At 35.8% G+C, this 16,406-nt stretch overlaps 1 protein-coding gene across 1 annotated transcript in view; it reads right to left on the reverse strand.

Moving 5' to 3' along the window:
* Positions 1-79: 79 nt before the first annotated feature.
* Positions 80-16,406, reverse strand: part of TFEC (transcription factor EC) — an 86,646-nt gene continuing 70,319 nt past the window's right edge. The window contains exons 4-8 of the mRNA XM_030960170.1: positions 14,854-14,968; positions 13,941-13,997; positions 9,626-9,701; positions 1,383-1,530; positions 80-517 (exon numbers count right to left, since the gene is read on the reverse strand). Of these exons, the coding sequence (XP_030816030.1) occupies positions 137-517; positions 1,383-1,530; positions 9,626-9,701; positions 13,941-13,997; positions 14,854-14,968 (777 nt within the window). The 3' untranslated portion in view covers positions 80-136. The remainder of the gene's footprint in view (positions 518-1,382; positions 1,531-9,625; positions 9,702-13,940; positions 13,998-14,853; positions 14,969-16,406) is intronic.

Genomic DNA, 16,406 nt, shown 5'->3' on the forward strand with positions numbered 1-16,406 from the left:
TGAAATCCTTGTCATGTAGTAATTGATTCTTACAGCGTCTCTCCTTATAAGTATTTAAAATAAGAGCAAGCACCACGCTTACGTTTAACTAAGTCTTTTAACAAGTGTTTAGAGAAGTATTAGACCCTTTCTGCTTTTATAAATCATCTCCATCATCTGTGCTAAAGCTGCTTCTCCTGCTGCTCTCTTTTGATGCAGCTGGAGATGTGGAGGACAAGAGTGGGTCTGTTCCAAATGGTGACACTGTGTCGTCCAATAAAATTTCCTCTAGCCGTTGCTCCTCTTTTAAAGCTGCGCTGAAGGACAAATCCGTGAAGTGTGAAAGGGGATCGGAAAAGGCTGTAGATCCATTGCAGACATCAGAATTTTGTCCATGTACCAGAGGCATTTGTTGAGAGTAGTCTACAGAGTTCTCCTCTGGATAAGGCTGTTGCTTGATGACTTGTGCAGCTAAATCGACAGCACTGAGCGAAGACATGACCGGAAGGCCGTGTGCACGTGCCTGGATCTCCAGTTCCTAACATTTCAAACACAAATAATTAGACAACAATTTTAAAAGAGAAAACAGTCTCTTCAGAACCATTGCAGAAAGTATACAAATCATGCATGAAAATTTTTTATTGAAGAAAATTTGCCAAGTGTTTTTATATCCCTTTTTGTTATTAAGCAACTATTCTATGGGAGCAGAAGAGGTAGAGAGCCTCTCTAAAACCATTGCATACTGAATTCAATGAAGGTAGCAGAAAAATTTTGCAACTTGATAGTTCATTATAAAACTGTTATCCAGAGAAAAAGAAGATTCTTTAGTTGATAATGCTTATATTATACAGATATATAAGTAAATCAACATATGTAAGACGATCAGTTTTATGTCTATCTACCTATCTACCCATCCCATTTCCATAGGTGTGTGTCTATATTAGAATCTTGCTTTTTAAGCCATGAAAGGCTATATTCTACCTCTTAGTGTCAAAAGCAGATATAACATAAGATAGTCTTACTGGGGAGCCTAATGCATTAAATACTTTGAAAGGGAAAATTAAAGTACTGAAGGGAACTTTGTGACCAGCATTGATTTTTGGCTGCAAGAATATACTTATTTCCTTTTTTTTTTGTCTTTGTTTCTAATACATGCATAATGAAACTGTTTGTACAAATACTTTATTACTTTTCCACTAGTTACTTTATGTAAAGTATAATTATCAAAGAGATTTCCTAGAAATCTAAAGAATACCCCCTCCCCAATATACACAGAAATAAAAAGGCAAAGTCAATTTATTTTTAATAAACGTAATTTGAGGAAAAATTATATAGATTAACAAAATTTAATGGGGGATAAGTACTGAGAAAGCCTTGTAGTTTATGGCAACGCTTATACAAACCTGAATTCGGAGCAGAAGTCTTCTGTTAGCATGCTCTAATTTCTTCTGCCTGTGTTCTAATTCTCTGGCTCTCTGTTGTTCTTTTTGTAGCCACTTGATGTACTCCACCGATGCTTTTAAAATAGTTCCTTTGTTCCAGCGCATATCACTGCAGAATGTAGAGATAACCTTTTCACAATTGTGCATGTCAGCAGAATTCATAAGAACTTACAAAATCTTTTACATTAATATGAAATAATGATTTACATGACTATTATTCACTCTTAGATATTATTGCTTCTGAATGGAAATTTTAATAGAATAGTTAAGAAGCCCTTATATAGTAAAATTAATCCCAGAATGAAAATAAGTGTCAAAAGAAAGTAATAAAGTGACTTTTTGTGGGAGAGCTAAATGCAATATCATGATTCTACCATTACAGTTTTTATATTTTTAGTGAAAATTGCTTTTATTATTAACTCTGAGATTAAAATCTATGTGCAGTATTTCTGCATTAATGAACTAGGAAATATACATTACTGAGGACTTAAGCCTAAATTTTTAAAGATCATTTTGAATATACTACTCCTTTTACCTGACTTACTAATGAGGTTGCTTTTATGCTTGTAGAGAAAAAAATGGTCTGTGCTGACTGCCGCTCCTCATTGATGACAGACCAGAAAAATCACACTTTCATAACCATAATGGCTAGGGAATGACAAAAATCATGTTCAAAAATCTTGAAACAATTTCAAAAACAAGTTAAGATCTACAGCTACAAGCAGACCCCAACTCAAAATAAAACCTTTGCAAAAAAATTAGATTAAAACTGTGCATCATTCAGGAAATCATGGTTTGACTTCCAGCTTACAAGCAGCCTCACTAGCAACAGAGCACTTGTTCAAATTAAACTGTCCAAGACTTTCATGTATCCATTTATCAAATTTTTATGCAGTCTTTTAGGTAAGGTCTTGGAACAATAATGAATTTTGCTAAAAATATTTAATTTCTAATAAATTTCAATATTTTATGATGCTGGATGGGTTCACTGCATTAAATATACAGTTAAATGGGCTTTATCCAAACTATCTGCTTCACTGCAAGTTGCTTAGGCTGAGCAGAAGGTTGGTCAAGCTTCTGGTCCCAAAGCAACACAAAGCTGTTGTTAAGAACGAGTAAGAATCTGATGTTGGGTGGGACAAGCATTTTTTCAATACCTCTTCCAAAGACATATATTTACATGCTGTCATTTATGGAGGAAAAAATTAATTATATGCCCAGCTATTATCACTTTCGCTTATTCATAGAATCATAGAATATGCTGAGTTGGAAAGCACCCATCAGGATTAGTGAGTCCAACTCCTGGCCTTACACAGGACACCCCAAGTCACACCATGTGCCTGAGAGCATTGTCCAAACACTTCTTGAACTCTGCCAGGCGTGGAACCATAACCACTTCCCTGGAGAACCTGTTTCCAGTGCTCAGCTACCCACTGGGTGAAAACTTTTTCCTGATTTCCAACCTAAACCTCCCCTGCCTCAGCCTCATATCATTTTCTTGAGTCCCATCACTGGTCATGAGAGTGAAGAGATCAGTGCCTGCTCCTCCACTTCCCCTCATGAGGCTAAGCATCCTTAGAGATTTCTGCAGTTATTTATCTCCTGAAGGTATAGTGCAAAAGCCAGGCAGGTACAGGATGTAGGGACCCAGACCACCCAGATTTTCCAGATGCTTTACTATGGACAAAACATTATGGAGCTGATAACTTTAAAACACTAAGAAGAATATGCAAAATTAGTTGTGATAAAGCATGACAGTGTTTAACCATGCCACAGCATTCAGGTAATTTGCTAGAGATTTGGGAGTAACATTTTTTTTTTTTAATCCAAGAGTGCTCAAATTCAAATGTCAGTTACTTCTGGACAACACACAAACTGCGAGGCTCCTGAACACAGGGACCTCGCCTCCTCTCAGTGCTGCAGGCTAGAAATGCACAGCTTTTGGAATTAAAGGTTGAAGAGGTCAGAGAGAAAATAATTATTGTCTACAACCCTACTGTCTAAAAAGACAAAACATAATTGGGTATGTATTCTGATTTAGACATCGCCTGGTCAAAAAGCTAGAGCAGAGGTGGGACTGGGAGCCAAGAGCAGAATACATCTGTCCCATGATGGCTGAATCATGTCTTGGCAGTGCCTCTGCCTTCTCCTTCCTGTCCTTGTACCTCCTGAGCAGGTGGAAGGACAGAATTTCTTGCCAGCATCCCTTAGGCGCCCTCCTAGGAGAGGACATTCTCCTCTCAAATGGCTTACCTGTGTTCAAACTGAAAAGGTTAAGGAAGCTTTTAGTATGCATATTTTCTGGACAATCTTTGACTGCCATCACCATGTCACAGTTTCATTTCCACCACACCTTTTTAGAAAGTTAGGTAAAAATACTGAGAGGTCTCTGTTTATGGCTAAATTGCAGTGGAGTTGGAAAGGCAGTAAAGTGTCTGTCTGTCTATGCCAGACCACTCATGAATAAAGAAGCTAAATAAAATAAATAAAGTTACCAGGACAAGAACTTTTCAAACAGGGATTCTCCACTCCCATCTCAGATATGAGCTATATATGCTGTATGGAGAAACACAGTCTGCCTTGATGATGAGGTTAATCTCTAGTAAGTGCTAAAAACAAAACTAAGACAGGTTTGAACTGATGTTCCAAACCTAAAGATATAGTACTATGAAATTAGAAATAAACCCCTAGCTGGAAAAATGGAAATAATTGAGGAAATGTAACAGCAGCAGAAAAATTTTAATATATCACATATTTAGAAAATATTTAATTGTGTTTTCACCAAAAAAAATTCATGGATTCAAAATAAGACCAAATTATTTTTGGTTGATTTTTCTGATTGACATATGAATGAGTCATATATTCACGACTGTATTAGGAATATTTTTTGATGAGATTCATTCATAGTACACTTAATATCATCTTGTGATATGGCTTACTTTTAGTTCATGTTTCCTTGATAGTTTTAGCTTTTATTTCTATGGTAATTTTTTTCGTAGTTTTGAATAAATCTTCACTGAAAGACTAATGCCTGGATTCAAACTACCAGAGAGATACACCTGGTCAGCTTTTGCATGAGATACATATGGATAAATATCTCTTGTGGTAATATTTACAGATCTGAGAGGCAAAATTGTAATGGAGAGCTAGGATAAAAATGCAGAGGTTACTATTGTTATTTAAGAGACTGTTCTTTAACCTGTATACACGTGTGTATGTGCCTGTGCATGTGTGCATACCCCACATATGGCTCTACATCACTTCTCATATGTACATACACTGGTTAAATGAAGAATATTCTTATTAAATGAAAAATATTGAAGTTCTTCCAGTGTCTGAAGGCAACATAGCAAATGAAACAGCTGATGACCTTAGAAGTCAACATGTATTTCACTTTGTGTCTCTCTTTACCAGGATCTAAGGAATATCCTGGAGGTGTCTGTGCTGATTTTGCATCACAGGCACTCTTCACTCATTGCAGCCCAGAGACTGCAGCCACAGGACAGTGCTGCAGAGCAGCAGAGGCTCTGTGCAGATGTGCAGGGCTGGAAGAGCAGCAATGCAACTGGTGAGGATGAAGGCAAATTTGGTCTGGTAAAGGTGAGATTCCTGCAAACCGATAGTCTGAAGTGCATCTAGCTTTACAGACCAGGCAGGCAAGCAGATTCATCTATGATGGGAAGAAAAAACAACTCAACATTTGAAAATTGATTAACTCAAAGCACAAGAAGTGCATAAGAGGAATTCAGAATTTCTCTGCTCAGTTATTTGTTTTCTGTTATTTCTCTGAAAACAATGAATTCTAAATTGGGTGTAAATAAAACTACCTGAAAAGTTATAAAAATGTCACTAGGAAATCATAGTTTTTGCTTTTTAGAGATTTGTTAATTGCACTTAGAGGTAAAAACTGAAATGAAAAACCCTACAAAGACATTTTTAGAACCTTTAAAAATTGAGGAATCACTAGCAGTTGTTACTAATTTAATTGGAAGTTTCTGTATGAAAACAGAAAAAATACTTTCATTCTTAATTGTTTTGATTCTAAAAACTTAGCTATACACCTACTGATCTTCAGATATGGCAGGAATTCTTTTCTTCATTTTGATCTTTCAGTTCTATTAATTTGCTTTGGTCTGAATTTTTTTGGTTTTCAGTGTTTTTCTGCTGTTGTTTTTTTGGCATTTGTCTTCTTAATCATGATTTTTATTAAATGCATGCACGGCACCGTCATGTAAATTCTGAAATACATGTGAAATTTTATATTCAAGCCAAGTTTTTTGAAAGCAGTGAGATGTTTTGCCAGTCTGGTCATCAGAAATTATGCAAAGGAGGGTTACTTCTTTGTTCCTGTGTGTCCGTGTGGTAATTTGAAGTTTCTGTTAATCCACAGACATGTTAGTGAGTTTAATTAACGGGGGCCAATCAAAAATAATAAGATTTTTATGGCAAATTTTTTAAAAAGTAAAAAACACATTATGTTTTATTTGTCTCTGAATCCTGTCTCCTCTTAACTTTATCATCTGAATCTCTCTACAAAACTCAAATGCCCAGAACAAAACATGTAACTCTCACCAAGTAGAGTTTCCTATATTGGAGAAATGAAACATGGAAAAGAGACTGATCTTCAGCTCATTTCCATTAATTTAACTTTGTTGAAGTCAAAGGAGCTTCACTAGTTAACAGAAGCTGAACTCCTGTAGGAAGGATGGGAGCACGTGGTCATCTAAGATTATAACTAATTAGTAAAAGCAGTGTTTGAGAGAGTGTGATAGTTACAGAGTTTGCCAGACACAGGCCAGTTAACTAATAACAAATACATTTGCAAAGTTGAAACTGTGTTTGCAGAACACTTCTCTCCCTGTTTCCAAGAAATTATCTTTAAACTAAAGAAATTTGCTCAAAGAAGTACTTGGAAGGACTTTGTACTTGTTTTGAGGACTTGCACAATTGCAAAGTGTTTTATTCTGAACGAGGCAGCAAGTTTCCACTTTATAACAGCATGAGTGTACACAAACTTCTCCTTTGCAAGGAATGTGTCCCTGCTGGCTGCTAGAGGGTCTGTCCACAGAGAGCACATGGGTCAGGCCCAGGTAAATCATGCAGAGAGCAGAAAGGAAAGAGTGAGAGCAACCCACTGCTTCTGCCCAAATCCTCAGCAGTTCTCTTAATATTCCAGCTCTGTAACAGTACCAGAATTCCTTTTTCTCATTTAGCTTTCTGAGAATTTAAGTCCAGCTACCATTAAACTGTTCTTGTGTAGGCATTGCCAGACTCCATCACAATAAGGAATCCTGCTAACCTCCTAAAAGTTGGATTCTGAAAGGTTGAACACAAATAGAAAGGCAGGTATAATTAAAGGAGCAGGTTATGAGTTTTTCAGCAAAATATGACTGAGTATTTCTGGCATTTTTAAATTCTATTTTTGAATTTTGTTCTTTAAAACTGATTTGCATTTCTGAATCATCTAGCACTTGGATATCTAAGCACTGAAAGTTAAACAAAAGAGTCATAGTTCTTTGTAACTTACACTTATCTTCATTTTCTAATGCTGATGAAGGGAACTTAAAACACCCATTCATTTAGGTAATGTAATCCACACTTTTCATCATTAAATTAAGGAAAAAAGAAAAAAGTGAAAAGAATAGGGGTTTAATCCAGTCAAAAGAAAGTCCCTGCAGAAACTCTGCAGGAGCCAAACAAGCTCACTACATAACCAACAAAACAAAAGTGAAATAAAAACCCCACACAGCACTTCTAAGAAATATAAATCACAAAAGGTTTCCAAATGGCGTAAAAAAATGTCCTTTTCTGTTTCTGATTCTGAATGTAATCTTCTTGAAGCGAGCCATCTGGGACAGGCATGCTAACCACAATGGCTTAGTTATAGTAGTGTTTGCTCTTCAGTGCAGAGGCTGATTTTCTTCACTGTCATTAGTCTAAGCATCAGTAAGCTTTCTCCTTTTACAGCTAAGTTTCCACATTAAGAAGAATCTTCTGAAATCAATATGAGGCAAAAATGCTATGTGTGATAAAACGTTACAGATAAAGTATTGTAAGCCATGATAAATCTCTTTTTTTCAAAGAAGAGGGGGCAGACTGGGGGCACAGTAAGGTGCTATGAAGTAAAAAGCAAGAACTGAAAGAGAGAATAAGGATGCTGAGTTATGATTTGGCAAAACAAGACCATACCAAAAGGTAATAATAATGTTGATCTGCTCAACCAGTAAAACAACATTTTCAAATTACTATATTTCTGCCTAAAAATACAAATACAAAAAAAACTCCAAAACCAACTACGTATATTTCTTTGAATTAATTTATCCTTGCACTAAGCTATAGCAAAATTGTGTTGCAAACTGGTTTGTCAAAAGCCCGGCAGGTTTTGATGCCTTTTTTTTTCTTAGCACCAACTTAAAAGCTTTTCAGTAGGCCTGCTTTCCAAAGGAGTACTGATTATCAGCCTTTTGAAGACAGCAGTCTTTAGAATGTGAGATACTTAAGTTCACCTTGTGCTTTTGTAAACATAAACCACTCTGGGTCTGGTCACGCTGCTGAACTCAGTCATGGGTTTGCAAACTAAAACAAGATAAGGCAATCATTTCAGAATCTATACCTGAAACTTTTTCATCAGGCAACAACACCAAAAACTGAGGGTGAGGTCCACCATCCACTTACTGGAGCAAAACTGCAGGGCCAGGTAAATCATTTTAAGAACAGCTTAAATGATTACTCTATGTATTAATGTTTTGATTAAGTTCACAAAGTCAACCTGAATCCAGACCAAAACATGTAGGTGAAACACCTTTATAGGCAATCAAGAAGTGCAACTGGAATTTGTACCCCATGCCCATCTCTAATTGCAGTATTACCAGTTTCTATTTTTGCTTTATAGCTGCAAACCAACAGTGCCATCCTCTGTTTTTCTGAGAAATCTTTCAATTACTTGCCCAAATGGTGTTGAATACTGAAAGATGCCCCAGCAAAATTAAAACACTTCTATCAGTTTCTGCTTGCAATGGATCACATGTCCAAAACTTTATTTAGGTACTTAAAGTGCTTTTAATTCAGCTTTAACACCTAATTCCATATTAATAACAAAAAATCACGCCCATTTATCCAATCTCTGGTGGATGCTACAGAAGGAGCTGAGTTTGTGAATTCCCTAAAATGGATGCAGTATGTTAAATTTCTCTCTGGTGGCTTCACTTCAAATAAAGCCAACCTTCTACTTGTGTAAACCTCACACAGCTTTGTATTGTTGCAGAAATCCTTAATGTAATCAAAAGTTTCTTAGTCCTAAGGTTAAAAAAGCTGAAATATCAATAGATGTTTTCATTTGAAGTATCCTGCACATCTGTATTGACATGCAAATGACAAAGACAAAATCTGTATAATCAATTTTATGCAAGTTACAATCATGCTGCTGCATTGTCTTAAGTCTTCCCTGAGTGACAAGAGAAATCTAAGGCTAAAGTTCTGCATTAAAAATCACTCTGAATTGTTATTGTTAATCCTGCAATGGGCTTTTCTCCAAGGCAGCTTTTTTCCTGTTGATGACAAATATAAGCTTTAAGGGAATGCACATATAGTTCGAGCAATATGCATTTTGTGTTTCTGTAAGTATACGCATTAGTATAAAATGATATTATTATATCAATTATAGCAATTATTACTTTTATCCTTGCATTTTAGGACTGGTGCTTTCCCTGCAATGAGTTGAGGACTTTTGAAAAATGCTCAGTCTACAGACTCTTAAATTGATTTTTTTTTTTTCTCTTAGTCTGAGGGCAGACAGTGGCAACATAAATTTTGTGTTATCCCACTAGAGGGCCATGGCAAGAGCTGAAAGCACCACTGCTTCCTTCTCCAGAGACACCACACAATTGTGCTCAGGGACAGGGAGATGGACTTTCTGTTAGTTGGCTTATATTTTGTTTGTTTGTTTGTTTGTTTTCCCTTTAAGTGGCAGTTTCTCTTAAACACCTTGAAATTGCTTTCATATTATTATGCTTTCACATAAGTTTTTCAACAGGCACAAAAAATCTGTCAAAGGTTTGTTACTTCAACAGCCTGATCTGAGCCAGTGACCTGGTATGGAAGATTTTGTATCCCATTTCTCAATCCTATAGCCAGTATTCACAACTGTCTCTTTTCTCCTGTATTAATACTATAAACATTATTATAGGAAAGACAGCTGAACTCACGGATCATTAGACTTGGGGATGAGTGTGCCAAGCTCCTTGATTCGGTAATTAATATTATACCTTCTTCTTCTCTCGACTGTTAAAAAGAAACATTTACTATTTTTACACTGAAATATTTTTGGAGAAATTACACATAAAACATTTTAATTAGTTAAAAACATGTTATTCAATATACAGAAAAAATCTTCCTCAAATAACAGTCCCAACATGAGCTCCTACCTGTCTCTGACTTACTCTCAGGACAAACTCTATCATTAGTACTGTTTGTATCTTACCTTAACTACAGGGTTTTCCCCCATTTACAATTCAATTTCTAGAGAATGAAATAGTCACATATTGCCTAAATGTGAGCTAACATTTCTTTTTTCCTGATCTTTATATATTCTGTCTCCACCATGCTCCCACAGAACAGAGATTTCAGCTTAGTGGAGTCTGGTTGGTGACTCCAACAGGGATACTGGACAATTCATCCAGCAATTAATATTTTGGCATAACTCCTGTTACAAACCACAAGGTAACAGCTTCATTTTCCCTTATTTATGATTACCAGCATTTAAACTGACAGAGAGTACATAACTACAGCTCTATCCACCCTCTGAAACAGGGCAAGATTATGTCCCAAAACCACTTCACCCCCGTAGATCTTTCCTTCGGTGATGGGCAGCACAAAAAATATTTATGACAATTTTTAAAACATGGAGAAAATGAAAAAAAGACCACCATGGTTTAAACTATATATATTTTTTGGATTTAAATTTATGCTTTTCCTAAGATAAGCTATGTAGGTTTCTTGTTCACTTTGTAGTTTATTTAGAAGAAAAAAAAGAGAAAATAAATCTCTTAAAATTAGTACCCCTTCTGCATGCTCCCAGTTCACTTTACCAGCATTGTACTGGTATCCAGGCTGGTGTGTGTGATCCTTCAGAAAATTCACATTTTTCTAGTGGATAGGTCCAGAGAACATCACAATGCTTTGGGGAATTACTTGTATAAAATTTTGACACAGAAAGTGTATTCAGTGAGAATGTAGTTCCATTAGGGCACTGCTGGGTGTGAGAGACCAGCAGTCTCTATTGCTGTCCCACTGGTGTGAGCTCACCCTTTTGTCCACTGCCTCCGCTTTAACTCAATCCAAATCTCACTGAATAAGCAGGATTCAGCTTTTCTCCATCACTAACATCACACTGAGCTCTTTCTCTTGTCTTTTGCATCTTGGAAGACCTTACCTTGGGCTCAATATGCCAATGCCACTGTGCTCCGTCAGCCCAGCCCTGCCCAGCCTAGCACCTGGGCAGAATGGATACGTGCTCCTGTCTGGACATGTGCACTTAAAATCTAATGGCCTAATTTTGGATATAAATACAAAAAGCCCAGTAGAGCTAAGTTACAAGTGTTCAGCCAAGGGCATCTTAGTAGGTCTTCTAAGGCTGACTTCAACATTCTCATAGTCATATGAGCCTGTCACTTTCAGTCTCAGCCCCACCACCTGGATCACTTCTAGTCCTCTTCTTCCTGTATATAAAATGGTTTGCTTCCTGTCTGTGTGAGGCTCCTTGGTTTGTGCAGCAGTCAGTTATTTCCTCCCTAGCAGGCTCAAGCTCCAGGAACAACCTGAGTGTTATTATTTACTCTGATGAAGTACTCTACCTTGGTGGGATGCATTATCTTGTCTTGCTTTCTATAGAAACAGGAATTTCACTTAACAAATTAAAGCGTCTCAGGTTTATTGGTGATGATTCACAAATTCAGAAGACAGGGTTATAATCCTCCTGAGTGTACTGCTCAGTGAGCCCCTGCATTGCACAGGAATGGATGTGCTGGATCTTGCAGGAGAGCCCAGTGTACAAAAAGAGAGAGCAACTGAAAAATTTAAAAGATTTATTTCAGTTGTGTTGGCAAAATAATGGCACGGCAAACAAAATTGAAGAATTTGCTTTAACTATACTTTCCTATGGCATAATACCTGTTGTTTAATTATTATTTATGCTGTAGAAAACTCTGTAAGATATTCATCAAAAAGTAGTCAACTAAGCATTAGCTATAAAACAAGGCAATGAAAAAATATTCTTACAAGTGAACACTTGCAGAATTCCTTTTCCTTTATATTTTTGCATTTTTTTTTCCTGAAAAGAAACTTCCAGTGATTGTGTCAATGAGTTAGAAAGGGAGATTTTTAAGCTTGGAAACATGTTGCAATAGAACTTTCCTGAGGTGTGTGTATAACCTTTCCAGAGATATTCTGAGTTATCAGTAATATTTCAAAAATCAAATTATACATAAACCAAATCAGAAAATTATTTTTCAAACTGCATGGACAGGATTATAATATAACATTCTTTGTTTGGAAGTAAAAAACACCAAAGTTAAGAAACATTAGGCAATGTTTTAAACTCTGTCTGTTGCATGAAGGATTTCCAGTTCTTAAATCAAGCTCCTTTTTCATGGTTTCATTCAATATACAGTCTTTCAAGGGGACTTTTTCCCAGTGCCTTTATGGCTCCTTGTTACAAGAATCTACAAGAACATTTCTGTGAAATGTAGGCCATAATTCAACCTGAAAATTGAAAGTTTGTATCATTCCAATCAACTTTCAAAAACTGATTTTTCAGACCATCCCTTAGAAACCTGATCCCCTTAAAAGAGTAAATCACACTGATAAAGCCTTTATAGGCAATGCATGACTATGTCCAAGCCTTTAGACAGCAGAGCTATGTCCAGAGAGCCTTTGAGCTCTGCAGTGAACACCAGGAGCCCAGCAAAACAGATGCTGCCTGTCTGCAGTGCCCTTCAGTTTAGCTGCCAGTGGTGAGGGAACGTTCTCAGACATTTCTTCTGGGATCAGGAAGGACTGTGATAAGCCAAAGCAAACAGTGGAGGCAATAGTAAGACATGGCATCCCTGATGTATCTATGATGAGCCTCTATTTCCCCTTGTAGCTCCAGGTAACTTCTACCCACCCTCTTTCTTAGTCCAGCAAAACTCCCCATTTCTGCCCTAACAAGACAGAAAGCAGCTGCACTGGCATTTCAGAGATTATATGCTAGCAACACATCTAAAAACCTTCATGTCCTGCCTGTAACCCAAAAAAAAAAAAATTACAGACAGACATAAGGATGCCTTCTGGAAATTCTAAGTAGCAGAATATTGTCCACAGTGATTGCTAGCACCAGTGCCAGTGGATGTATACTTTCAGGTATGTAATTTCATGCAAGTAAAGCCATAAATCCCTCTTTGATTATTGGAAATCAAATAGCCAGAGAAACAAGACAGAAGTAAGATAATAAAGATATAAATAGTGGCTATTAACTAATTACTAATTTAGGTTTAAATATATGGAATCATAGAGTATCTCAAGTTGGAAGTGATTCATAAGGATAATTTAATCCAATTCCCATACTATTTCTGTTGGAAGAACTGGAAAGGAGAACTTGAAAATTTTAACTGCTTTATTCAACACTTTCCAAAAAGAATCTTGCAGCCTTTTTGTTTCCAATTATGCTTTAGAGGGAAAAATTATGACATTTTATAGGCAATTTCCCAGTAATTAAAATGATGGGGGTTTTTTTCTATTCTATATAAACTAATTTTTTTTAATTTTTTTAATTCTAATATTTAGACACTGAACTATGAATTTCATTAAGATTTTAATTTCACAACAGTTTTAAGACTATTCCTCTAAAACCAGCATGCCTATCATCTGTACATATCTGCACTGTTATCCATAAAGGAAACAGAAGTGTATCCCAGATGACAGGGGTTGTGGGGCTTGTGTGGCAGAGTCAGAACACTGGCGAGTCTCACAAAGTCCTGCACTGATCTCTTTTGGTGACATACTATTTCAATAACTTTAAGAGGTTAGCAACCACTTAGAAGTTGTCTGATGCAATTTTTTTTCCTACCCTATCACCCATAAAGAGATGGAGTAGGAAAGCCTCTTGCTTTGGCGCTTCAGTAAATATGGTGTGAAGACTGAATTTTCAGTGTTGTTTTTCTCATAACCTGCTTCCTTCTTGTCTGCTTTGCACTGTAATTCTTAGAGAAAACATCAAGTAAAGTGTGCTACTATGGAAAAATAATAGCAGGAGATTACATGGAAATAAATTAATTGTAGTATCAAAGTGTTTTGAAAGACAAAAGTCAGAGACATAAAATAATTTCAAGAAAGAAAACTTTATGGTCAGCTGTTTTTGTAGTCTGAGTTGGCCTGCTGAGAGGCTGGTCTAAAAGAAGAGCAGAGATGTGGTAGCTAATGTATCATGGTTTTGCATTCTCCATACATTCCATGTAATGAGATGGAAGATGAACATATACTTACTGAGATTGTGGTTATCCTTTTTTTGTCTCTCCTTTGCCATTGCTCTTGTATCTGCTTCTGACAGAAAGTAACATTTATTAAAATAGTCCTTAAAATGCAATTCCAGTACTTCTTTCATCTTCTGAAAATGGCCTCTTGTCACAGAGACCAGATTTCCAGTCCTTTTACTGCATTACATTTTTTTATTATTAAAACAGATCATAGACAAATCTTTATTCTACCAGTACTAAATTTTAAGCAAGTCTGGCAGGTTGCTTAACATTTTTTATGGTACTTTTTTCAAATTTAAGAATATAGAAATGCTATGGAGGGGTATTTTTCTCCAGTTTCCTGTATTTTACATCAGGATAAAACTTACAATACACTAAAGTGAATATGGATTTTCTATATCCCATAATGCAAGAGTTAATCATATTTGTAAGATATTTAATAAACTCACTGTTTCCTCTGAGTGACATTAACAAACTGTACATGATTTTTAGCATTCTTTGGATTAATTGAATGTAACTTTTAAAGTTCGTAATCCACTAATATAGCTTTACCTTGAATAGCCTTATTGTAAAGTTTTAAAAGAACTATTTGTTCTACCCTGGAACAAATTTAATGGATGATAATAATTTATATTGTTGGTCAGAAGCCAACATGTGGAAGAATATACTGTTTTCTAAAATATTAAGGTTTTTTAGAAGCACAATGTTCATAGAAACAGGGGGAAACATGGTTTCTGAATTTCTAAAGAGAAGAACAGAAAGAAAACATTTCTCATTTATCTTTGTTGTTTTTCTTAAATGAAACCAGAGACTGAAAATTCTTAGGAATTTAATTATGGATATCTTTTTCATGGATAAGATTCAACTTTTAAGAGACACACCATCACCTATGCAGTTATATACTAAAATCTCAGAGTTTTTACCTGTGAGCTCCCTTTTTACTGGTAGATTAGCTGGGCAAGAAGCATTTGTGAGACCCATATTAGCTGGTGCCATCCCCTGGTCACTGTTATATATATCCAAAATGCTGCTAGATAGCTTAAGGGGTAGGGAAGGAAAGAAGAATGAGGAAAAAAAATTAAAATAAGTAAAAGACTTGACTTTTTTAAAAAAATTATGCACGCAAGGAGAAAATATCTTTAAATATGAGTCTGGTCTTCTTTAGAAGGAGTATATGTGCATATATCTAAAGGGAAGGATTCCTGTCACATAATATTAACTAAAATTGAAGGCAAAGAGTCACTGTCTGCCATTTTTCTACAGGTGACATTTGTGTGGGCTTTAGATCTACAGCTGCTTCCAAATTGTATTTTCTAAATCCAGTGTCGCCATGTCTGCACTTCAAATATCCATTAGGTTGAAAGTCAACTTTACCATGCTGATTTTGACCATACTCTCCAATATGAATTTTTTAACCACAACTCTAAACTCTGAATTGGAACCTCATACAGGGCCTGGTCCAGCAATATATTCAGGGACCTAGTTATATGTAAGAGTTAAAATTAGAGTGGACAGAACATCAGAGAATATACTTTGAAGAAAGGAACTGTACTGCTGTCAGGACAGACCAGTTAACCTAATGGTTTTAACATTAATAATGTACAACCATGTATACCAGTATCCTTATTACCTTAAAAAATATAATATTATTTAAATAAGCCCATAGAATGCACACTAAGAAAAGTAAGGCTAAAGTATGTGGATTTCAGGTAATTGTACAATTACCTTTATTTGACTAAGTTTACACATTTGAAAAAACTGTAAAATATGCAAAAGTTTACTGAAGAACAGTTCAGGCTTTGCTCAGTTTTTATGACCCTACAACCAATCTTCCAGCATTGATCCTTTGCAGTAAAAGAAAAACTTTTTTGGCTTTTTTAGTCATGCATATAAAATTTGTACTGACATCTTTGGGGTTTTTTGTGGTCAACCCTCAAGGATTTAGAAACTGATTTTGGGTCCACATGGCCAAGAGAAAATAAATCCAAAAATAAACAAAAGAAAAACACCAGAAACCCCAAAAGGATTTAAAAGTAGGTGAAAAATATGTGGATACAAACACTGACTTGAGACAGTAAAGCATGAAAGGAAATTAGGAGTCATTTAAGAAAATTGTTTTTCATAGACAAGAATATGTGTTTTTACAGATTTGCCCATCAGCTATGGATCCTGAAACAACCTGGAATTTTCCAGACAGGTCATCAAGACACCAACCATAGGTCTGCTGGGAATCAGACTCTTGTAATTTCTCTTTTTTCAGACTCTTGTAATTTCTCTTTTTGTAGCGACTGTGAGTTTCATCACAAGTTACTTTGAATGGAGACAATTTTCCCAATTACATGCTCAGTGTGAAGTTTTTACATGGCAGTGCTCCCTGTATTTTACGTTAAAACTGGAATTTTAAACTAGCTTTATTTTTAAATAATGATTTTGTTAAATTAACTAATAATTTACTAGATAATCCGAGAATCTAGTT

Source organism: Camarhynchus parvulus, chromosome 1A (assembly GCF_901933205.1).
Source record: "Camarhynchus parvulus chromosome 1A, STF_HiC, whole genome shotgun sequence".
NCBI lineage: Eukaryota > Metazoa > Chordata > Aves > Passeriformes > Thraupidae > Camarhynchus > Camarhynchus parvulus.